This window comes from Cupressus sempervirens, chromosome 8 (assembly GCF_028749045.1).
Source record: "Cupressus sempervirens isolate cs-2001-9-10 chromosome 8, ASM2874904v1, whole genome shotgun sequence".
Lineage (NCBI taxonomy): Eukaryota > Viridiplantae > Streptophyta > Pinopsida > Cupressales > Cupressaceae > Cupressus > Cupressus sempervirens.
This window is the reverse complement of record NC_143125.1, coordinates 384,279,981-384,299,342: the sequence shown is the minus strand read 5'-3', so window position 1 is coordinate 384,299,342 and position 19,362 is coordinate 384,279,981. Positions and strand designations below refer to the sequence as shown.

Sequence of the window (19,362 nt, the reverse complement as noted above, 5' to 3'; positions counted from 1 at the left end):
ATATCGGCAAACCAATCAATTGCTACTCCCCTTAGGGTTGCTAGAAATTGTCGCACCCATTCATTTGTGTGTGTTATGCCATTCGCCGTCCAAATTGTTTCGCATATCTTATAGTGTCTGATTGGATCGACCGTTCCATCACCATCAAACTTTGGCAACTTCTCTTTTGGTCTTGCCATTATTACTTGATTTTGTGTATGGGCATTGTTCGGCACTGTGACACCGGCGCTATTCTGTACTCCATCACTGACGTTCTGCACTCCAGTACCGATGCTTTATATTTTGACACCAACACTCTGCACTCCAACATCGACGCTCTGCACTCTGACACCGACGCTTTGCACTCCGACATTGACGTTGTTTTGGGTAGTCGTCTTATTCCCAACAGCTGCGTTGTTTGGTGAGGAAGGGTCTTCGTTAAGCGAAATTGTCCGTTCCAGAAGTGTATCGCGAACGAAGAGTTCACTCCACATTCCTGCTCCCTGAGCACTCCGAGCCGTGCGAGTTAATTCCCTTCCGTTTGGATTCTCTTCCCTCGATGAATACAGGTTAAAAAATTCCTCCCTTACTTCTTCCACTAATTCCACCTGCTGTCGAGTTTCCTCCAACAATTCCTCGGTGCTTCGGTGTTCGTCAATAATCTGCTAAAACCTCCGTTTGCGCTCAGCCTGTTGTGTCAAAATTAAATTTTTTTGTGCAGTGCGTATTCCATCTTTTCCCTTTTATCTTATTTCTATCCTTGTTAAGCTGATTTGGCATTAGTCTTCATTCCTTTGCCTTCGTTCCAGGTCCATTGGGCAACGGCACCAAATGTTTACGATATGGGGTAAATAGATTAATGCATACAAACAATAGATAAGAACAACAATACTCCTTTTATTATTCGCATATATGCCGAAGAGATTACATAATGCTTGTGATGATGATTACAATGATCTTGGAGGGTGTATATATACTTTCCGAAGAACCTTCTCGAAGGGGTCTATCGTCTACATAACAAGAACTTTCCCAAAGGGGCCCTTAGCTACATAGTATTTACTGACGACATCAACTCGTTGGCTACACAATATTTACCGACGACAAACATTTGGGTCAAAGTTTGAACATTCTTACCACTATGTACCTATAGTTGACTATATAATTTGATTGATTAGAATATCTTCTCTTCAAATACTGGTTTGTTTCATTATAATCATTGCCATATTTGTCTAAGACAAGTGACAATTTCTGGACTTCATTGTAGTAACAAAACCAAATTTTTTTTCTTCTTCGCTATCACTGTTGTTTATATGATGTGAGTGGAGACTATAATTTGCAAAAATTTGAAGGCTCCATCACATCCATCTATCCATTCAAGATCCATTGACATCCTACATTCCACAAACACATGCATCTTTGTGGGTATGGTAGACCCAGGTCTATCCATGAAGGTTCAACAAGAAAGCTTCGCAGAGTTTTGGATTTGGATTAACAAATCTAGGGTTGCAGTTTATGTCATAGTTTCAAGACCTTCAATTTCAACCTCTCAGTTGTAGGTCAAAATTGGTTTGACCTAAACCTAGAAAGTTCAACATATACCCAAAAAATTAACCTGTTCTTGGATCTTCAAGATTTTCATGGATTGTGGATTTTGCCTTCAGGGTTTTTGATCTAGACTACTTGTATTTTTTGATACAGTTTGACCGTGTTTTTGCAGATTTGAATTTGTATCCTCTACTAACTCTCAAGGTGAGTACATTTTCATTCTTTGTCGTTTCATAGCACTTACTTTGATACAGTAGATTAGAAGTCTTGTTGTTTATCATTGTACGAGTGTTTGTTTTACTTGCACATCTCTATTCATCCCCACACATTTTAATAGGAAAGGGACTTTAGAACCAGCATCCCTAAAGGACCTAGATCTTGAATTAGCACTCTTACATTCACTTAGGTTGTGCTAATCTGCTTTAGGTCCTCCAAGGTGTCACATTTTATGACTGTCGTCGGTAGAAACTGTGTAGCCGACGGGATGATTGTCGTTGGTGTTTCTGTAGTTGACGGGGTGATTGTTGTCGGTGTTTCTGTATTTTGTAGCCGACGGGTAAATAGTTTGTAGCGGACATAATGTTTGTGGCCAATGGACTCCTTCGGGAATGTTCGGCGGATAGTATTTATATCCCGTTTGGGATCATTGTAATTTATCTTCTATCATTGATCTTATCTGATGAAGCATAATATAATGTTCTAGCATATGCAAATAATCAAAAGAATTTTGCTATTCTGTTCTATTGTCTGTATGCATTGTTTTCTTTACCCAGTACGGTAAACAAGGGCCCTTTTCCCAATGTATATAACTTGGCAGTTTACCATTTGGTTCATCATTTTATATATTACATTTTTGGTGAACAAGTCGCTTTCAAGTTTCATAATTTTTGATTTGGTAGTTAGGATCTTTATTGTATGCATTGGATCTTCTTGATTAGGTGTTGGGTGGATATTTTGCAACCGACAGTTTTGGGTAAAAATTTAGTCGCAAAATAGGATGACTAGCTATAGCGTTTGAGACAGAGTCTCTCCTACCTTAAAGGGAAGACTCCCCCTTCTCATTGTTCCTTGGATCGACTCAAGGTAAGGAAGAAGTCGAGAGATCTTAAACAGGGTGTTACTAATATCCTTTCTTCTTAACTTCCAAAAAAGGATCCATTTACTCGTAGAACGAATAATGGGCAAGGTAAATCTCTAACTACACTTCTATCAAGAGCTAGAAACAGTGATACCGATAAATTTTCACTAACTCAAAGGCTAGCTAAAACATACCGGTTTGGCTCTAAGTCCGGTTGTACTTCTATGTGGTAAAATGTTTACAATTAGGGCACAAAGACTCCTAAAAGTAACAACAATCTAACTATTTTGCGAATCAAGATGAAAATAAAAGCTACAGACAAAGCTTCTAGCTATGGATTTTCACAATTGTTCCCAGTCAAAGCTCGGGATTCAATTGTTTCTTAACTCTTTTCTATCAATCACAAGATACAATATCAATGACAAAAGATAGTATGAATCAAAGGTAACTTGAATGAATTATAGACAAAGCTTACAATTCACACAAATAACAATCTCACTTAATCAAAGTTAAGTCTCAAATGCTCCTTTGTATTCACTTTCTCTCAAAATAGTGCTACATAAATAAAGTTTTGCTGGCACAATTTCTCCACAAATCTCTTGCATACAGATAATGATGATTTTACAATGAGGGGGACACTCCTTTATATAGGCAAAGAAGTTGAGAAAAAGGGGGAGGAAAAAGTGGGAGCAACTCAACCAACTTTGAACAAGTCTAACTATAGAAAATAAAGGGTTACATGCAACTACACATGCAACTCGCATTACATCGTTTTACATACATGTAATTCGCATTACATGTAATTACACTTTTTCATGTAATGCATCTTCTCCAACTACAAACATGAAAGAAGAAGAAAGAAGACGGAAGAGAAAAGAACAATTCTGACAGGCCTTGTACTTGACGATGCAATCCCAGATGATAATAGGATTGGGATTTCCTGTACCTTGTACTACTGCATTCACGTTGATAACCATAGTGTTGTGTCTTTTGACAACCTCTAGCTCTCTTTGATGAATTGTCCATTATCATGTGGAAACTTGATGTGATCCATCTTTTCTCGCTCAAGTTCTCGTGAATTCTCCTTTATAGATCAGCACAAACTGGAGTCTTCGACACTTTGAAAACTTTCTTGATGATGTTCGGATGTACACTCGAAACAACTTTCCATCAGCACCTTTAACTCCCTTTTTTTTTTTGAAGTAAAGTGCTCAGTGCACAAGAATGCGTGTAAATGGAGATTGCCAATTTTCAAAAAGTGACTTGGGCTTTCAAGATGTCACTGCATGGAAAATGGATTACATGTAAATGCAACATGTAACGGAAGGTGGAGGGTGAAATGAGATGCAAGTGTGAGTGAAAGATAAGCTTTACATGCATATGTAGATGAAGGCTAAGATGGAAAGCATGGAAAGATATGGAAACATGTACTTATTCATGTAAGTGCGAATGCGTATATGAAGATGGAAATGAAACAATGGAGGTGAGATAATGAATTATATAGTCACTTTTGGAGGAAGAAAGAAGTCAAAATTCACGGAAAGCGAAAATAACATCTTTTTTGTCTTTTCAAAATATGACTTTTGATCAAAATCGGACCTTTTGGATGCAATTACACGTAAGGCATTTCATGTAATCGTGTCGTGCGAATGGAAATGAAAGGTGAGATGGGTGAAAACGGAAGTGGAAAATGGGATTACATGCATATGTGGATGGCGAATGAAGTGAAAAACATGTAATCGCATTTGTCGGATGAAATGTGAGATGTAATGACATGGAAATGGAATATGAAAAATGATAACGCTTTCGCATGTATTTAAGGAAAAACAAGTTTTTGGGAAAAAACTTGCAACTTCTCCAAAATGGAGAAAAATCGGCAACAAGCACACAAAACCAAAACAAAAGAAAAACAATATACCTTTGAAAACAACTCAAAACATGCCAAGATGCAATGCACTCCAAAGATGAAATTCGAATTTGGAACTTGGGGAAGAACCAAAGACATCAAAATGAAAAAGAAATTCATATTTAAAGGAAAAATGCATATTCTAAGGCAAAGATTCTTACAAATGGCATCCATTCAACAATTTCATGCATAAAATCAGCAAGGATAAGCACGAATTAAAATGTATGAAAGAAGAGGTCCACTTACATGAAGAATATGTGCCAAAAATGAAGGAGAAAGAGCTAAAATAGCAAGTTTTATAGTCTTATGACCAATTCTCCCTTAAATCCGGATTTTCAAACAACCTTTTGACTTTTTCCGCACTTGCATGTAATGGACATTCAATAGTCGGATTTGACATGAAAGTGCCGAATAAATGGTCTCCAAAAACAATATCATGCATTTAAAACTCAAAAAAATCCCTTTTGATCAAATGTATGGGCTGAAAATGCAATTTTTTGAACAAAAATGTGACTTTTTTATTCAAAAATCTGGGCCGTTTTTGCAAAAATGTGACTAAAAAATGCATGTTTTAAAGTCATTTTTGACTTGTGAATGCAAAAACGACTTCCTCAAATGCATATACATGGATCAAAATGCAAAAAAGTGACTTCAAAATGCATAAAAGTGGATTAAAACCCCAATTTTTCAGGCATTTTAAGCAAAAACATGTTTCTCCAAGCAAAAAACGTGATCTTCCAAACAAAACGATTTGATGTTTAAACCCAAAAATTGTGATCACTATGTGATGTAATCAGCAAATAGGGCCAAAACGATTTGATTCCATACAAAAATGTGATCAAACTTTGAAGATTTATGGAGTTTTATACAAACAACGTGCCCTAGCTTGGGAGTTTCAAACACGTTTTTGGGTGCAATAACTTGATTTTTGATGAGGGCAAAATGATCACCTCTCCAAAACATGATGAATGCAATTGATTTTATTCAAATCCATGAAGAGAATCAAAAGTTATGATCAAAATAGGAGGTTTTTGGAGCAAGAACATGTTTTCTTCACATAATAGGACATTTTTGTGTTCATTGGATATTTTAAAACATGTAATAAGGTAAAATAGGACCTTTTTGATGCAATTGCATGTTTTAAAATATATCTTTGGTTATAATTTCACTTTTTGGAGTCACATATTTTATAAACATATCTCACTTTTTTCATGCACAAGCATAAAAACTCAACTTTTCATGTCATTGCATTAGAAAGGTCCACTTTTACAAGCTTTTGATGTAATGACTTGAAAAAGGTCCTCAAAATGAATTTTTATATGCATTAGCATGAAAAGTTTCCATTTTTCATAGTTTTTTACATGCATATGCACATAAAATGTCCACTTTTAGACTTTTAAGTTATGCATTTCACTTATTTTTATAAAAATGTCAACAATATGGGTCAAAAATAATATTTATGTATTATATTAATCAATATAAGTCATAAACATTAAGTTAAAGTGACATTTATATAAGTATTTGATTTAAAAATAAAAAATTTAAAAAGTAACTATATAGTTCTATAGTCACTTTAAGTGAAAATTTAAAAAGTAACTCAACTTAAAATTATAACATTAAGTGCACTATAGTCACTTTAAGTTATAATTTAAAAGATAAAGTAACTTAAAAACATAAGAAAAAGTGAGTAAAATGTTATATTTTCAAAAAGTGAACGTCAAAATGAAAATATAACATCATATTTTTAATTTGTGCTGTTGCACCTAAAATGTCCACTTTTGAGGCACTAAAATGACCATATCTCTTGACTAACAACTCCGATTGACCTCTAAGTTAGACCGAATTGAAGGGGAAAACGAAAGGCATAAGATGAACGAAACTAAAGGACTAAAAACAAACAAACGCAAACTCAAAAGAAAAGAACGGACTGTGAAGGCTTCAAAAATCAAGCAAAGGCTCGACAAAAAACAAAACAAAAAAGACTTGACGAAGGCCTTCAATAAAAAGATTCATTGTCTCAATTGGTACCGATTGGTTGATCAATATTAAGCAATTAAATAATGAAATAAACTCAGAGAAATGCGAAACTAATTTGAAAAAGTTTCGTACTGTTACCTACATTTTGTGGTGACAAAATGCAGGACAACATTAGGTACTAAGATTCTCTTTGTGCATTGATCCTTATATCTTCATATTTAGATCTACTTTTTATCCACTTTACTTTGGTTGCATTGTGTGGTTTTAGATATAGATTCTACTTTGTATGCATTGTTATACTCTCTATTTATATTACGTCTTTGATACATTGTTAGTTTCTTTCCAATTGCATTTCTCTTTCATTGAATGGGCTTTATCACTTTGAGACCAACCTATAGTGTTTTGGTTAGAAGTCATAGACTTATGGGTTCCTTTGATCCTGAACCTTCCTTCTTTACTAGGAATCTTTGTGAAACCAACATGCATCTTGATGATACCAATCCTATCACGGAGAAAAACTCTTCTCATTCTTTTCATGACAAAGATGAAGCCCTAAGGGTTCCTCTTTCTCAAGTTGAAAAACTCATTCATAATTTATAAAATATGGAGCATTGTTAGCAAGAGAGAATCATAATCTTGAGGCTCTTTCTGCTGTAGAAGGCTTAAGGAAGCTTATTCTGTCATGTCCCCAAATTTCAATGTAATTATTTAATTTAATTAATTAATTAATTGGTCCCAAAATTTAAATAATATAATAAAATGACCTTTAATTAGTTACTTCAATTAATTAATATGGGGCCCAAGTTAATAATATTTCTATTTGTGGTTCCAATTGATTTAGTATATCTCGAACCCATTTTTATTTTTATTTTTTTCATAGGTGTTGCCGTCGGCTCTCTTTGTAAACCCTCTGGAGTTCCTCCAAAGGGTATTTAAGCACAACATGAAGGTAGTAGTTGTCATGTGATTTTGGATTATTTCTTTGTACTGCGAATTCTTGTTGGAGTTTAGTATTGTTTGCCATTTCGGAAGTGAAAGATCTTCCCTACTTGGCTAATCCGGTTTCACTGGGATTCAACCCTCACTCTATTCTGGCTCTGTATTACTTTGTTTTAGATCTAGCAAATCTGAAGTGCGATCATTGTTTGAATCATAAATTACTTCTGACCACCTCTGGCATTTGGCACTCATTTTTGGTACTTGTACGATTTGTTCTATTATTGGTTTATGCGTAATTCTGCAATTGAGTCTGGGCATTCATCTGGTGTCAACATTTAATCGTTTGCACTTTCGTACAATTTCCATCCTTGGCAATCTTGGCTGTACGTCCATTCACCGCACAACAACAACTCTCCTCTACTGTCTGACAAATTGTGAATCCTACCTCCATACGGTTCAGGCCAACCCACCGTACAACCCAGTTATACTGTATGGTCTAGTTGTGTTGTACGAATCAGGTATAGTGTATGCAGTCCTTAAAGCACCGTGCGGTCACATTGAAATCACCGTACGACCCATTTTCGAGGTGTGTCGTCAGTTAGTCTCTTACGCTGTACAGTAGGGCTTGGAGGCTGAACAAAGGGTATTAAGCACATCTTGGGTGTTTGTTCTTTCAAATCTCAAATCTAGTTAGGCTGAGACTGGCTACTCGAAGCATTGAGCAAGACTACCAAAGCACTAGAAAGGACTACCTGAAGCACTGAGAAAGACTACCTAAAGCATAAAGAAAGACTACTCAAGTACTGAGGGAGAACTACTGAAGCACTGGCTACCCAAAGCACTGAGGGAGAACCACCTGAAGCACTTGCTACCAAAATCATTGAGGAAGACTATCGAAGCATTGAGAAAAACTACTTGAAGCATAAAGAGAGACTACCCGAAGCACCGAGGGAGAACTACCTAAAGCACTGGCTACCCGAAGCATTGAGGAAGGCTATCGAAGCATTGAAAAGGACTACCAAAGCACTGAGGAAGACTACCTAAAGCATAAAGAAAGACTACTCGAAGCACTAATGGATAACTACCTGAAGCACTGGCTAATTGAAGCACTGAGGATACTACCTAGAGCACACAACTAGACTACCTGAAGCACATGACAAGACTACCTGAAGCATACTATGGGATGTTGTTGGAAAGCTGGAAAATAAAGTGAAAAAGAAAACAACATGCAAAGGGCTCCCTACGGGACTTCATAAGGCAACTCTAGAACGGAACATTACATACTCATAATAATAAACATGGCCTTCATCGCTTGGGTAGCATTTCTTATCTCATTGATTCCAATGTTAAACTTATTTCAGAATGTGCTCAAGAATTAGGCTATGTTTCACTTACTACACATGCAAAAATCTTTTTGGTTGAGAAGAGCTGAATTCTTCCAAACCAGAAGCATCTATAAAGGCCAATTGGTGAGATGAAGACCATCATAAGGACATCACATAAGCAAGAACATACAGAATTAGAGAGAGTGATACAAGAAGACCATTGCATGAATAAGATGGATAATATTCAGATATAGTGACAACTGTATCAATTGTAGGCTCGTTGCACATTGGTACTATAGCGATTAGGTTTGCAATTTATTCGATTCATACAAAGTATGAAAAATATATGATATGTTTTTATTATATTCTGATCAGTAGAATATATATACGATCTTGTTATAAATTCAGATTGATCCTCATCACAGTAGCATTTATTTTGCATTGGTTTAATCTGGACAATCACCATAAACAGCATTTCTGCAAAGTCAAAGCAGATATTGCAGAATGTCCATTTTATCCCTATATTTGTAGATCGACATCTATTCCCTCTATACTTGCAGATCAATTTATCATATCAGAAATTCTAACTGTCATTCAAAGAATATTATCAATTTGATGATATAGCAGATATAGTTGCATATATACATTCCTGATATAAGATATAATGATATCTTCTAATCGGAGCAACACTATATCAGAATTATGAACTATCAGAAGTTATATAGCAGTTTCACATTATCAATTGAAGCACGGAACTGTCAATCTTATTGGTTGATCTATCAAGCCCTTGCTATAAATTTACATGATAGAAGAATAGGCCATCAGGCATTTAAATAATATTGAAAATCAATTTAGTAATTGCTAAGAAAAGAAGTGTGTATAAGATTATAAATCTCAGATAGAAAGAGTCTCTTGCAATTGAATTTGAAGAAATCAGTCCTGAACCCCATAGAATCAAACAGTGGACATTACGTTTCCCCCTTTTGTTTGAGGAAACTAAAGACTTTTAAGCAGTGCATGGATTATCTATCAAGGCTTAACATATTTTCGCAAAATGTTGATTTTTAATCTTGTTTGTTGTGTGAAGGTTTAGTATTTAATATTATGACCTCTTTCTATTTGAAAATTTGTAAGTCATAGATACTTGACATTTTCTACCGGCAATATGTGGGGAGATCAGTCATAAACAATCTAATTTCCCTCTATGTTGAAGGGAACATCTCCCTTATGCAAAAATCAAAGCAAACTTAGAACAATTACACGATTTCTAATTTGGAGGTTTGATGCATAATAGAGAAACATATATTGCAATGCAATGTTTTTGGTTTTTGTACAAGGTTTAGGTAGAACAAAGACTAAACAGTTCAATAATTTTTGTAGTCGAAGATTATGATATGAGCTGAAATTTACAAAATAGACAACTAAGCTAAGGGATTTTCTGCTAAGTCAAATGCCCTGCTATTTCTCTACAGCTTGAGCTTGCTTATATTTTTATTTGTGGGTGATCAAGAACTTTGGTGGGTTCGACATGTGAAGGAAACATAGATTCATCAGCTGCTGACTGTTTGAGACAGCCTGCAGTTGTTATTGAAATGACTGGTGAACAAGAGTCCCCTACACATGGTATTCAGTAAGTTTGCAAACCTAGAAAACAATCAGAATGCTGCCATTATAAAAATCAGATCATTAACAGCAGTCAGCAGGTGATTTTAGCTCATATGCAGTCCTTACTTGTGCACAACCTCTGGGTACGTGAAATACATGATTCAAACAACTCTTGCAATCAAAGAATAATAATAGTGAGAGGGAATCATTTTATCAGAATTGTCATGTATTAATTTTGACTGATTTGAAGCAATAAGAGTGGAACTTTTTATTACTACAATTGTTCATGTACTTCACTTTACATTTTATATGCTCTATATGTTATTTGGCATTAAATCTCAGTTGAAACCGGACAATACAATGAGAAAAATTTATAACAGACTTCACATAAAAACTGTTTGAGGAAATACATATGACCCCAGACTGAGAATATAAGATCAGTTAGACAGGGATCTTACATTTTTTATTAAATTATTCAATGTCTTTTAAAAAGAGAATTTTTTTTAGAAAGACACCCTACAGATAATGGGAAATAATCTGTTAGCATATTCCATCAAGAGAAAACTATTCCAGTAGCTTAGGAAATATTCTGGTAGAAAAAAATATTCCCAGAATATTCCATGATGGTTTGATGTCGATCAAAATTTTCCTTGTCAGCTTAGCTGACTAAATCGATCACCAAGCTATAAAAAGTAGCTGTTGGTTTTTTGCTCATAACTTGAGCATATAATATTAACATTGCATAACCAAAATATTTTATTGGAAAGCTGATTTCATCTGCTTATGGTGGTAGATTGATCAGAAAGGGATTGTCATCCTTGCACAACAAACATTGACAACGATTCAAATTCTGGCATTGATTTGGTGCATATTCACTTTATGTATTTTAATTGTCAAGTTGATTTGAGTTTTTGCCCAGTCTTTGTCCATATTGGGCTCACTGAGGTTTTTAAAGTTGCAAGCTTTAAAACTATGGTTAGAACTAAGGTGCTGTATCATAATCACTAAGAGAAGGAAGCTATTAGATTAATTTTTTTGGTATTTCTGTTATTTGAGAGTTTCTGTTCTGAGATTTTTTAGAAGATCTATTTAGTGACATTTATTTCATGGTTCATGGCTTTCTTTCTAGATGACCTATTTCAAATAGTTTATATTTTCCATGAAAGCTTTAGAAAATCCTTATAAATAAATGCTTCTGCATTTATATTTTTGGGATGGAATGGTAATTTTATGCTTACTTGTTATTGTTCATGATGGCTTTGTGTTATCTTGTGTTTAGTGAATTGAATAGCTTGTATTGCAGACAAAAGGCTTCGTATTGATGTTTTCATTAAATAACTGGAGCTTTTCATGCAATTTCCTTTGTTGAATTTGCTAAAATATGTGTATTTTCTTCAATATTATTCTAGTTTGTACTAATTTCCTTTTGGATTTTTTTTAAATCTTGAGAAATTGAGGTGTTCTTTACTTTCTACAGATAAGGTTTTTCTGTGTTAGACAAAGCCATAAAATTTCATCTTTTACGAAAGAGCTGATGAGCCTTGTGACTTGAAAGCATAAACATGGGTTTAATATGTGTTTGTTTACACAGCGAAAGAAAAAATCTATTTCAATAGTTCTAGGCCTAGTTTTTCTTTATTTATAAGGAAGCTTCACCTACTAATTGAAGATAGGTACATCCTTAGATGCTGTTTCATTTTGAGCTGTACTGAAGGGACAAATTAAAATGGTAATTGATCAAATACGTGATCACTGCCAGTGGGGATTTCTATAACATGAACAATATCCAATGCAAATAAGAAACTTAACTACAGATTTCTCAAGATATGGCATCTCTGGTTGTTAGCATGAGATTTGAAAAGGACTGTAAATCATGACAAAACACCAATTTCCATGAATGGAAAGTATCAGATTTTTTTGAAATAGGTGATCAAACCTAGGAAAAGTTCAGTGTCGAATATGAATCTAAAATTCTGATATCTTCTTAACATTTTACAGAAAACTTGTTAGAAAACATCATTATTTTTGCTAATCTCCTCTTTATTTATCTATTTGTGGGGAGAAGGCTGCTCTCTTGAACTTTGATTTAAGATAAAATAATAATAATGAAAACAATGACATCAGGAGTACTTGTTAGCTTCACAACTTCTATGCTTAATCTGTACTACATTTATTTCAAAAGGATATTGGCCATCTTGCAAAAGTTCATAATGCAACAAATTTCCACAATCTACTCTATAATACTCTGATGATATTAGTCCATGGATGTAATTGCAGATTGCTGGAGGAATATGGGCTGACAAAGTTGGAGGGAAGTTAGTGTTGGGTTTTGGTGTAATATGGTGGTCAATTGCTACAATGCTGACACCAGTAGCTGCAAAAATTGGACTTCCAGCATTGCTTTTAGTTCGTGCCTGCATGGGGATTGGTGAGGTCAGTATATTTGACTCAAGTTCATGGAATTGGTTAATATGTTGGCTTTCTGCCTAGAAGATCTTTATTCAAAATTTGTTTCACATTTTTTTCTTATATACAGTGGAACTCATATTATGTGGATAGGATTCTTTCCCAAGAAATCATATTTTGGTTTAAAAGGCACCTTACAAAATGTGTTCTCTATGGTTCAAAAGGAGTGCCCCAAATTCTCTCTAACTTTATACAAACTTTGTGGTGAAGGTTTGAAATTCCAGTGTACTCTTGAATAATTTTGCTAGTGAACAGTCATAAGCCTTACAAGGCTTAAATCGATTGTATAGAGTGTCAACATTTCAACACTGGTCTCAGTATTAAAAGGAGGATGAGGAAAGCTAAACTTATGCAACAATATATGAAGCTGAATAGTAAGAAAAAAAAAATCTGTCAATTTGAATCATAATAAACACAAATAAGTCAAGTAATTGAAAGAAACATAGCAAAGGTAAGACTATATTTTTGAATTGGAGATACTATTTGACGGAACACAATTGCACATGCATTGATGAAGATGGAAACATGAAATGTTGAGATGTTTACAATTTGTCCACTAAAATACATGATTTTTAAGATAAAAAGATGCCTATATACTGCCACAAAAAAAGGGATTGAGAAACTCTATTTTATGAAGGTGAAGGGGAGTTATGCATGTAACTCCAATCCTTTAGGTTTGTCACTTTGCATTTGTGTGGGTATGTGTCTTATTCCTCATGACAAAAGCTATGCACACATGCGTGCAAAGTAAAAGAGTCTAACTCCGATATTCTTTCCAAAGAATTTGGTGACATCTAAGGAAAGATTAATACTTCTATATTCATTGTAAAGTGTGTGATGATTTGTAAGAAAGTAGGTAGATTCCAGAGAATCTTAGCTAAAAGATAAATGAGGTACAGGGTAATCAAAGTTAGAAAATACAAATAACAAAACTCAGTCATTTCAGTAAATTTAAACCTCCTTAAATGTAGGAAAAATGCATACAAAAAACAACAAAATGATTGAATAAGATCTTTTGAGCTTTGACATAGTCATGGTAGGGGGTATTATTGTACAACCCAACCATAGAGTTGCACAATAAAAAACTAAAAAACAACTTATAACTTATTCAAATATCCATGATCAGATGGATCCAGGTATTTATTTGATTTGTGGGATACTTCTTCACTGAAAATTGTCTCCCAAACTCTGGATTTCAGCACCATATCAAAGCACTTGGAAAACTGGACTGAAAGCAATTTGAACAAGCAAAAAAAGTCCATTTGTCCAAGTCATGGTGTAATGCCCCACCCAAGAACCTGGGAAACAACACTAAACGATGTACTCAATATTTTTTTTGTTAAGTTACATTACAACAACATTGAAGAATCCAAATGTAACAGGCATAAACGTAACATAAGGAACATGTCATACATTCACTTGTCCTTAAACAAGTGGAAGCCTTACTACACTTCCAAAGATTCCCAAGCCACAACTAGTTCATCAATCTCAACAGTCATAGTTCAGGATGGCGTTATCGACAACTTATCGCCAAGGGCAAGAAAAAAGATATTAGGAAATATCGGAGATTGGTTAGAAACTTATTGGAAAAATATAGGGAATTTTTGCATAAATTTAATTAGAAATGCATTTTTTTTCCAAAATTCAATAAGTGCATCTAATGAGTTAGTAAATGAGTAAACAAACCAAAAAAGATATAGATTTATATAAATGCACATAGGTAACATAATGGCATCCTAATGTAGAATGCTGGTGGCTAGTAGTCACAGTCTGAATGCCGAAGAAAATTAAAAATAGAAAATTGTCTTTGTGAAACTATTAGCAGATACAAGTACAATATCAAACTAGTCTACACCTTCTCTCCTCTCTAAACCTGTTTTTGCAATCAAAAAAATTATGTTTTCCCTTTCTTTGGGCCGTTGCTATGTATATATATCCACACATGATAAATTTCTGACTTATTGCTATAAAATATCAAGTTATGGCTGATATTTTGTCAGTTTGTCTGTGATATTTCCCTGCAAGAAAGTTACATAACTTCTCACACCCTAGAACTTCTCATGATAAGTGAACTTATTGCAGAGATATCTGCAGAACAGCAGTTCATTTAAAGCCCAAAGTACAAATTTCTACGATGGTTAAGAATTCAAGTTCATTTGCCTTTTTAAATCACATCCTAACTGCAAAAATTTAACTAAACAATCATATGAGAAATAAGAAGGCTCTCGTGACACTGAGGGACACTTGGGAATCAAACATAGAAGTTTGCAAATCAAGCCTGCAACTCAAAACTAGAAAAAAAATTAATGCTGGGCGGAGACGTCGATTAGACAGGAATAGATGACAACTGGTCTGTGCAGATGTCGATTTGCATAGATTTTGATTGGAAACTGGTGAAGTCTGGAAAAGACCCAATCTAGTGAGGTTGGAGATGACGGAGCTCAGACATAGACATTGTTTTGCATAGACATTGATCTGCACAGATGACGATTCACAAAAAAAGACTTCAGATGAAGTCTGAGAAGAAAAAACCTCAGACCAGAGTTGGATGGTTAAGCATAGATAGTGATTGGTGTAAGAGCCTTGCTGGTTCTATGCTAGTAGGTTGTTTTTTTCCTTTGCAAAGTTTGCAATTTTTTTGTGTTTCTTAATACATATGTTTTTTTTGTTTTGTTCTAGAATTTTGAAAGATAATGCATGAAATTAAAATGCAATCAGAACTAGCTCGCCAATTTTATTCAATGTATGAGATTTTGCAAATATTTACAATGCCAAAGTAACAAATAATGCACACATTTAATTTTCGGAATTTTCAAAGAACTTGGTAGTGGTAGAATGTTGACATTAGCTCCTTGCTGCAACTAGTTCTTTTCCCAGAGTTGGCGTGGATATTGGAGAAGAATTATGAAGCCACCAACTAAGGAAAATACCCTTTCTCACACTTGGATGCAGTAGTATACAAAAGGAAACTATTTGAATTCCCAATGCTGCCTCAGAAAAGACAAATGCTACCAATCCTGGAAATCATAAACTCATCAGATTCGGCCCTTAAATGTAGTGGTATGATCAAACATGTGAGCCTTCCATGTACCAAGTAGATAGCAGTAATATTAAATCTGTATTTTGCACAAATTCCCCTTCCAAACCCTTGGTCGATCTGTAGTGTAGATATCAAATCTAGGCTCGATTCATTGGCATAACGATCATTAACTCAAAGTGCAAACGCCACTAAAAGAATTCACCATTCCCTCAGTAGAAAAAATGCTCAAACCCTTGGTAACTTCTAAGCACAAAATATCAAAATGCAATTGAATGAACAAACCAAATCTAGAGGCCTACTTTAATAACAATTAAGACCAAAATCTTCTTCAACACACCAACAACTAAAAGCTTCCTCCATACACTTTTCACTTAAATACAAATGTTGCTTTTTGGTTGAATACTTGAATTTTGAAATATAATTACTCCATGTGCCTTTTAATTGATACCTTGACATAGGCTTCCATTAATTGATTAAATGAATGATCCCTTCCAATGATGACTCAAGCCTCAACTTAAGTGAAATTATAAGATAAGATAAATTTATTAATGTCTAACAAGAGACCACCAAAAGTGTAATGTTCCCAAGGTGAACTCAACCTAAAGTGATCTCGGTCCAAAGGAAAACTTGATCCGAAGGGAAAACTCAGTCCGAAGGGGAAAATGGATCCAAAGGGGATCTAGATCCGCAAGGAAACTCGATCCGAAGGGGACCTTGATCCAAAGGCAATTACTTTGAACCACTATAATGTTCCTAACCTCCATAAGCGACTACAAAGACGATGTGATTGTACAGAGATGAATGACTGGGGGGGTTGTATGGTAGTGCAAGTAGTGATATTGTTGTTGTATGATGACAAATAGGAATGTCGTACAATGAATGTTTGATGGTCGTACGGTGTAGTCATGATGGGCGTACAGTAGATGGAGGGCAAGAGGGTTGTATGGTGTAATGGTCGTACATTAGATGGAGGCAAACGGGCTGTACAGTGTAGTGTTGGTATGGTAGAAGGTGGCCAATAAGGCCGTACAAATGGGAGGTGTGGGGTGTCCGTATGGTGGAACAGGGAAGGCCATACGGTGTAGCAGTGGAGGCCGTATGGTAGGTTTTGAGGGTGTTATGGATGTTGCACTGAGTGGCGTGAGTGATAGATGGGTGCGGATGGTGAACAAGTTCAATTATGCACCATAAACTATTAATCTTGAATTTATCAAGTAACACCAAACAAAAATGGAGATTTGAACAAGAATATCCTTTAATTAATATTTGTTGAAAGAGGGTGCTCCGATTTGCCAGATCCAAGCAAAGTGTTACAGGTGCTAGAATAGGGTGAGGGTTGAATCCCACCAAAACTAGAAATAAGCCAATTTGGGAAGATCTTTCACTTCCAAAATGGTGAATTACGGAGACTCCCAGTTGGAATTCGCAATACAAATAAATAATCCAAATTGCATACCTACGACTACCTACAAGTCATGCTTAAATACTCATTGGGGAAACCCTTTCTGAGGGTGTACAAAGATAGCCAACGGAAACACTTACCAAAGGAAACTAAAATAAAAAATAGGTTTGAGACATATTAAATCAAGCAGAACCACAAATACATATAATAACTTGGGCCCATATTAATTAATTAAAGTAACTAATTAAAGGTCCTTTTATTATATTATTTAAATTCTAGGACCAGTTAATTAATTAATTCAATTAAATTATTACATTCAAATTTGGGGACATGACAAATCCTTGCTGCCCAAAATTGCTTGCCCTCAAGCAATCCATCATCAAATGAAACACCGACAACTCCCAGGTCTCAAATCAAACGTGCAGGCAAGACAAGTGAAATGACGTCAATCCTCCGCAGCACCACATTGCTATCAAACTTTCGTTGTGCCACTCTGATATCAATATTGTCGTATCTTGAGTCACTAGGAACTCAAACTAAACACGCATGTGAAATGAGTGAATGGTCATTAAACCTTCCTTGCACCACATTGTCATTAAGCATCCGCTGTGCCACTATGATATAAACATTGTCGTAGCCTTCACTAGGATCCAATGACAAATTGATGAAATCTTTCATGTCATTATGTTCAAAAATCTCTTTGGGTATGGTCATGCACACAGACGGTGATGTCGACACAAACTTAGCCACTGACACAATCACACTGACCACTATTATATTTCTGATAGACCTTGAGAAAGAGAGCTTTAGTGGTGAGAATGTCGACGAAGGGGGCCTCAATTGTGAGTACCTTGGTGACAGGAGCTTCATTGAAGGGTGCCGTGATGATGGGAGCCTCAGCAAAGAGTACCTCAGAAAAGGGAACCTTGGTAGAAAAAACCTCAATAGAGAGTACCATGGTGAGAAATAAAATTTTAGTTGCAGATAAAACCTCAATGGCACACAGAACCCTGGTTGAAGCCTCGATGATGGATAGAGCCTTGATGAGCAATGTCTCAATGGCTACAAATGTAGCTATTGCGACCGATGCAACCACAATGACGGACACACAATGATGATGGAGACAACCATGACATTGTTGACGGACACAACTACGGTGACGGCTACAAAACTTGACATGGTTGATGGACACAAAGACGGAGACAAACATGATGATGGACACAATGATGGAGACAAGCATGATGATGGACTTGGCAATAGACACCGCTGTAGTGACGACAATGGAAAAAATGAAGATGACATACATGATGACGACAATGATGTCAGAAAAGGCAACGGACAAGGCGGCAGTAATGACAACGGATACAATGATGATGATGGACACTAACTTGATGATAGACACGGACTCGGCATTGGTGGTAGACATGACGGTGATAGACATGATGGTGACAGACACGACCTTGATGATGGACACGGACTTGTCAGTGATGGATACGAACTTGATGATGGACACGGACTCGACATCAGTGATGGATATGTACTCGATGACGAACAGGAACTCGATGCCGGTGATGGACACGACGATGACGGGCACAAACTTTGCTTCGGTGATGAACACGGCGGTGACAGACATGGCAACAGTGACAGACACAAGCTCGACAATGGCCACGGACTTGGCGTTGGTGACGGACATGACGGTGTTAGACATGAACTTGGCATTGGTGACAGACATGAAAGTGATGGATACGATGGTGGCAAACACAAGGGTGAGGAACACGATGGTGAGAGACACGACAGTGACGAACACAATGGTGATAGAGACAATGGTGACAGATACGACGACAGTGATGGACACGAACTTGGCATTGGTGACAGATACGACGGTGATGGACATGGACTCGGCATTGGTGACGGACATGATGGTGATGGACACGAACTCGGTGTTGGTGACGGACATGATGGTGACGAACTCGAGCTCGGCATCGAGGACAGACATGATGGTGATTAACACGATGGTGACAAACATGAACTTGATGACAGACAGACTCGACATCGGTGATGTACACGATGGTGACAAACATGAACTTGACGATGGACATG

The 19,362-nt window shown here is 35.9% G+C and overlaps 1 protein-coding gene across 4 annotated transcripts in view; it reads left to right on the top strand.

Annotated features, from left to right (window-relative positions):
• Window positions 1–19,362, top strand: part of LOC149542907 (sodium-dependent phosphate transport protein 1, chloroplastic-like) — a 330,548-nt gene that overhangs the window by 91,867 nt on the left and 219,319 nt on the right. For all 4 annotated transcript variants that reach the window (XM_089797824.1, XM_089797823.1, XM_089797822.1 and 1 more), the window contains exon 4: window positions 12,632–12,787. In XM_089797824.1, coding sequence (XP_089653950.1) covers window positions 12,632–12,787 — 156 coding nt within the window. The remainder of the gene's footprint in view (window positions 1–12,631; window positions 12,788–19,362) is intronic.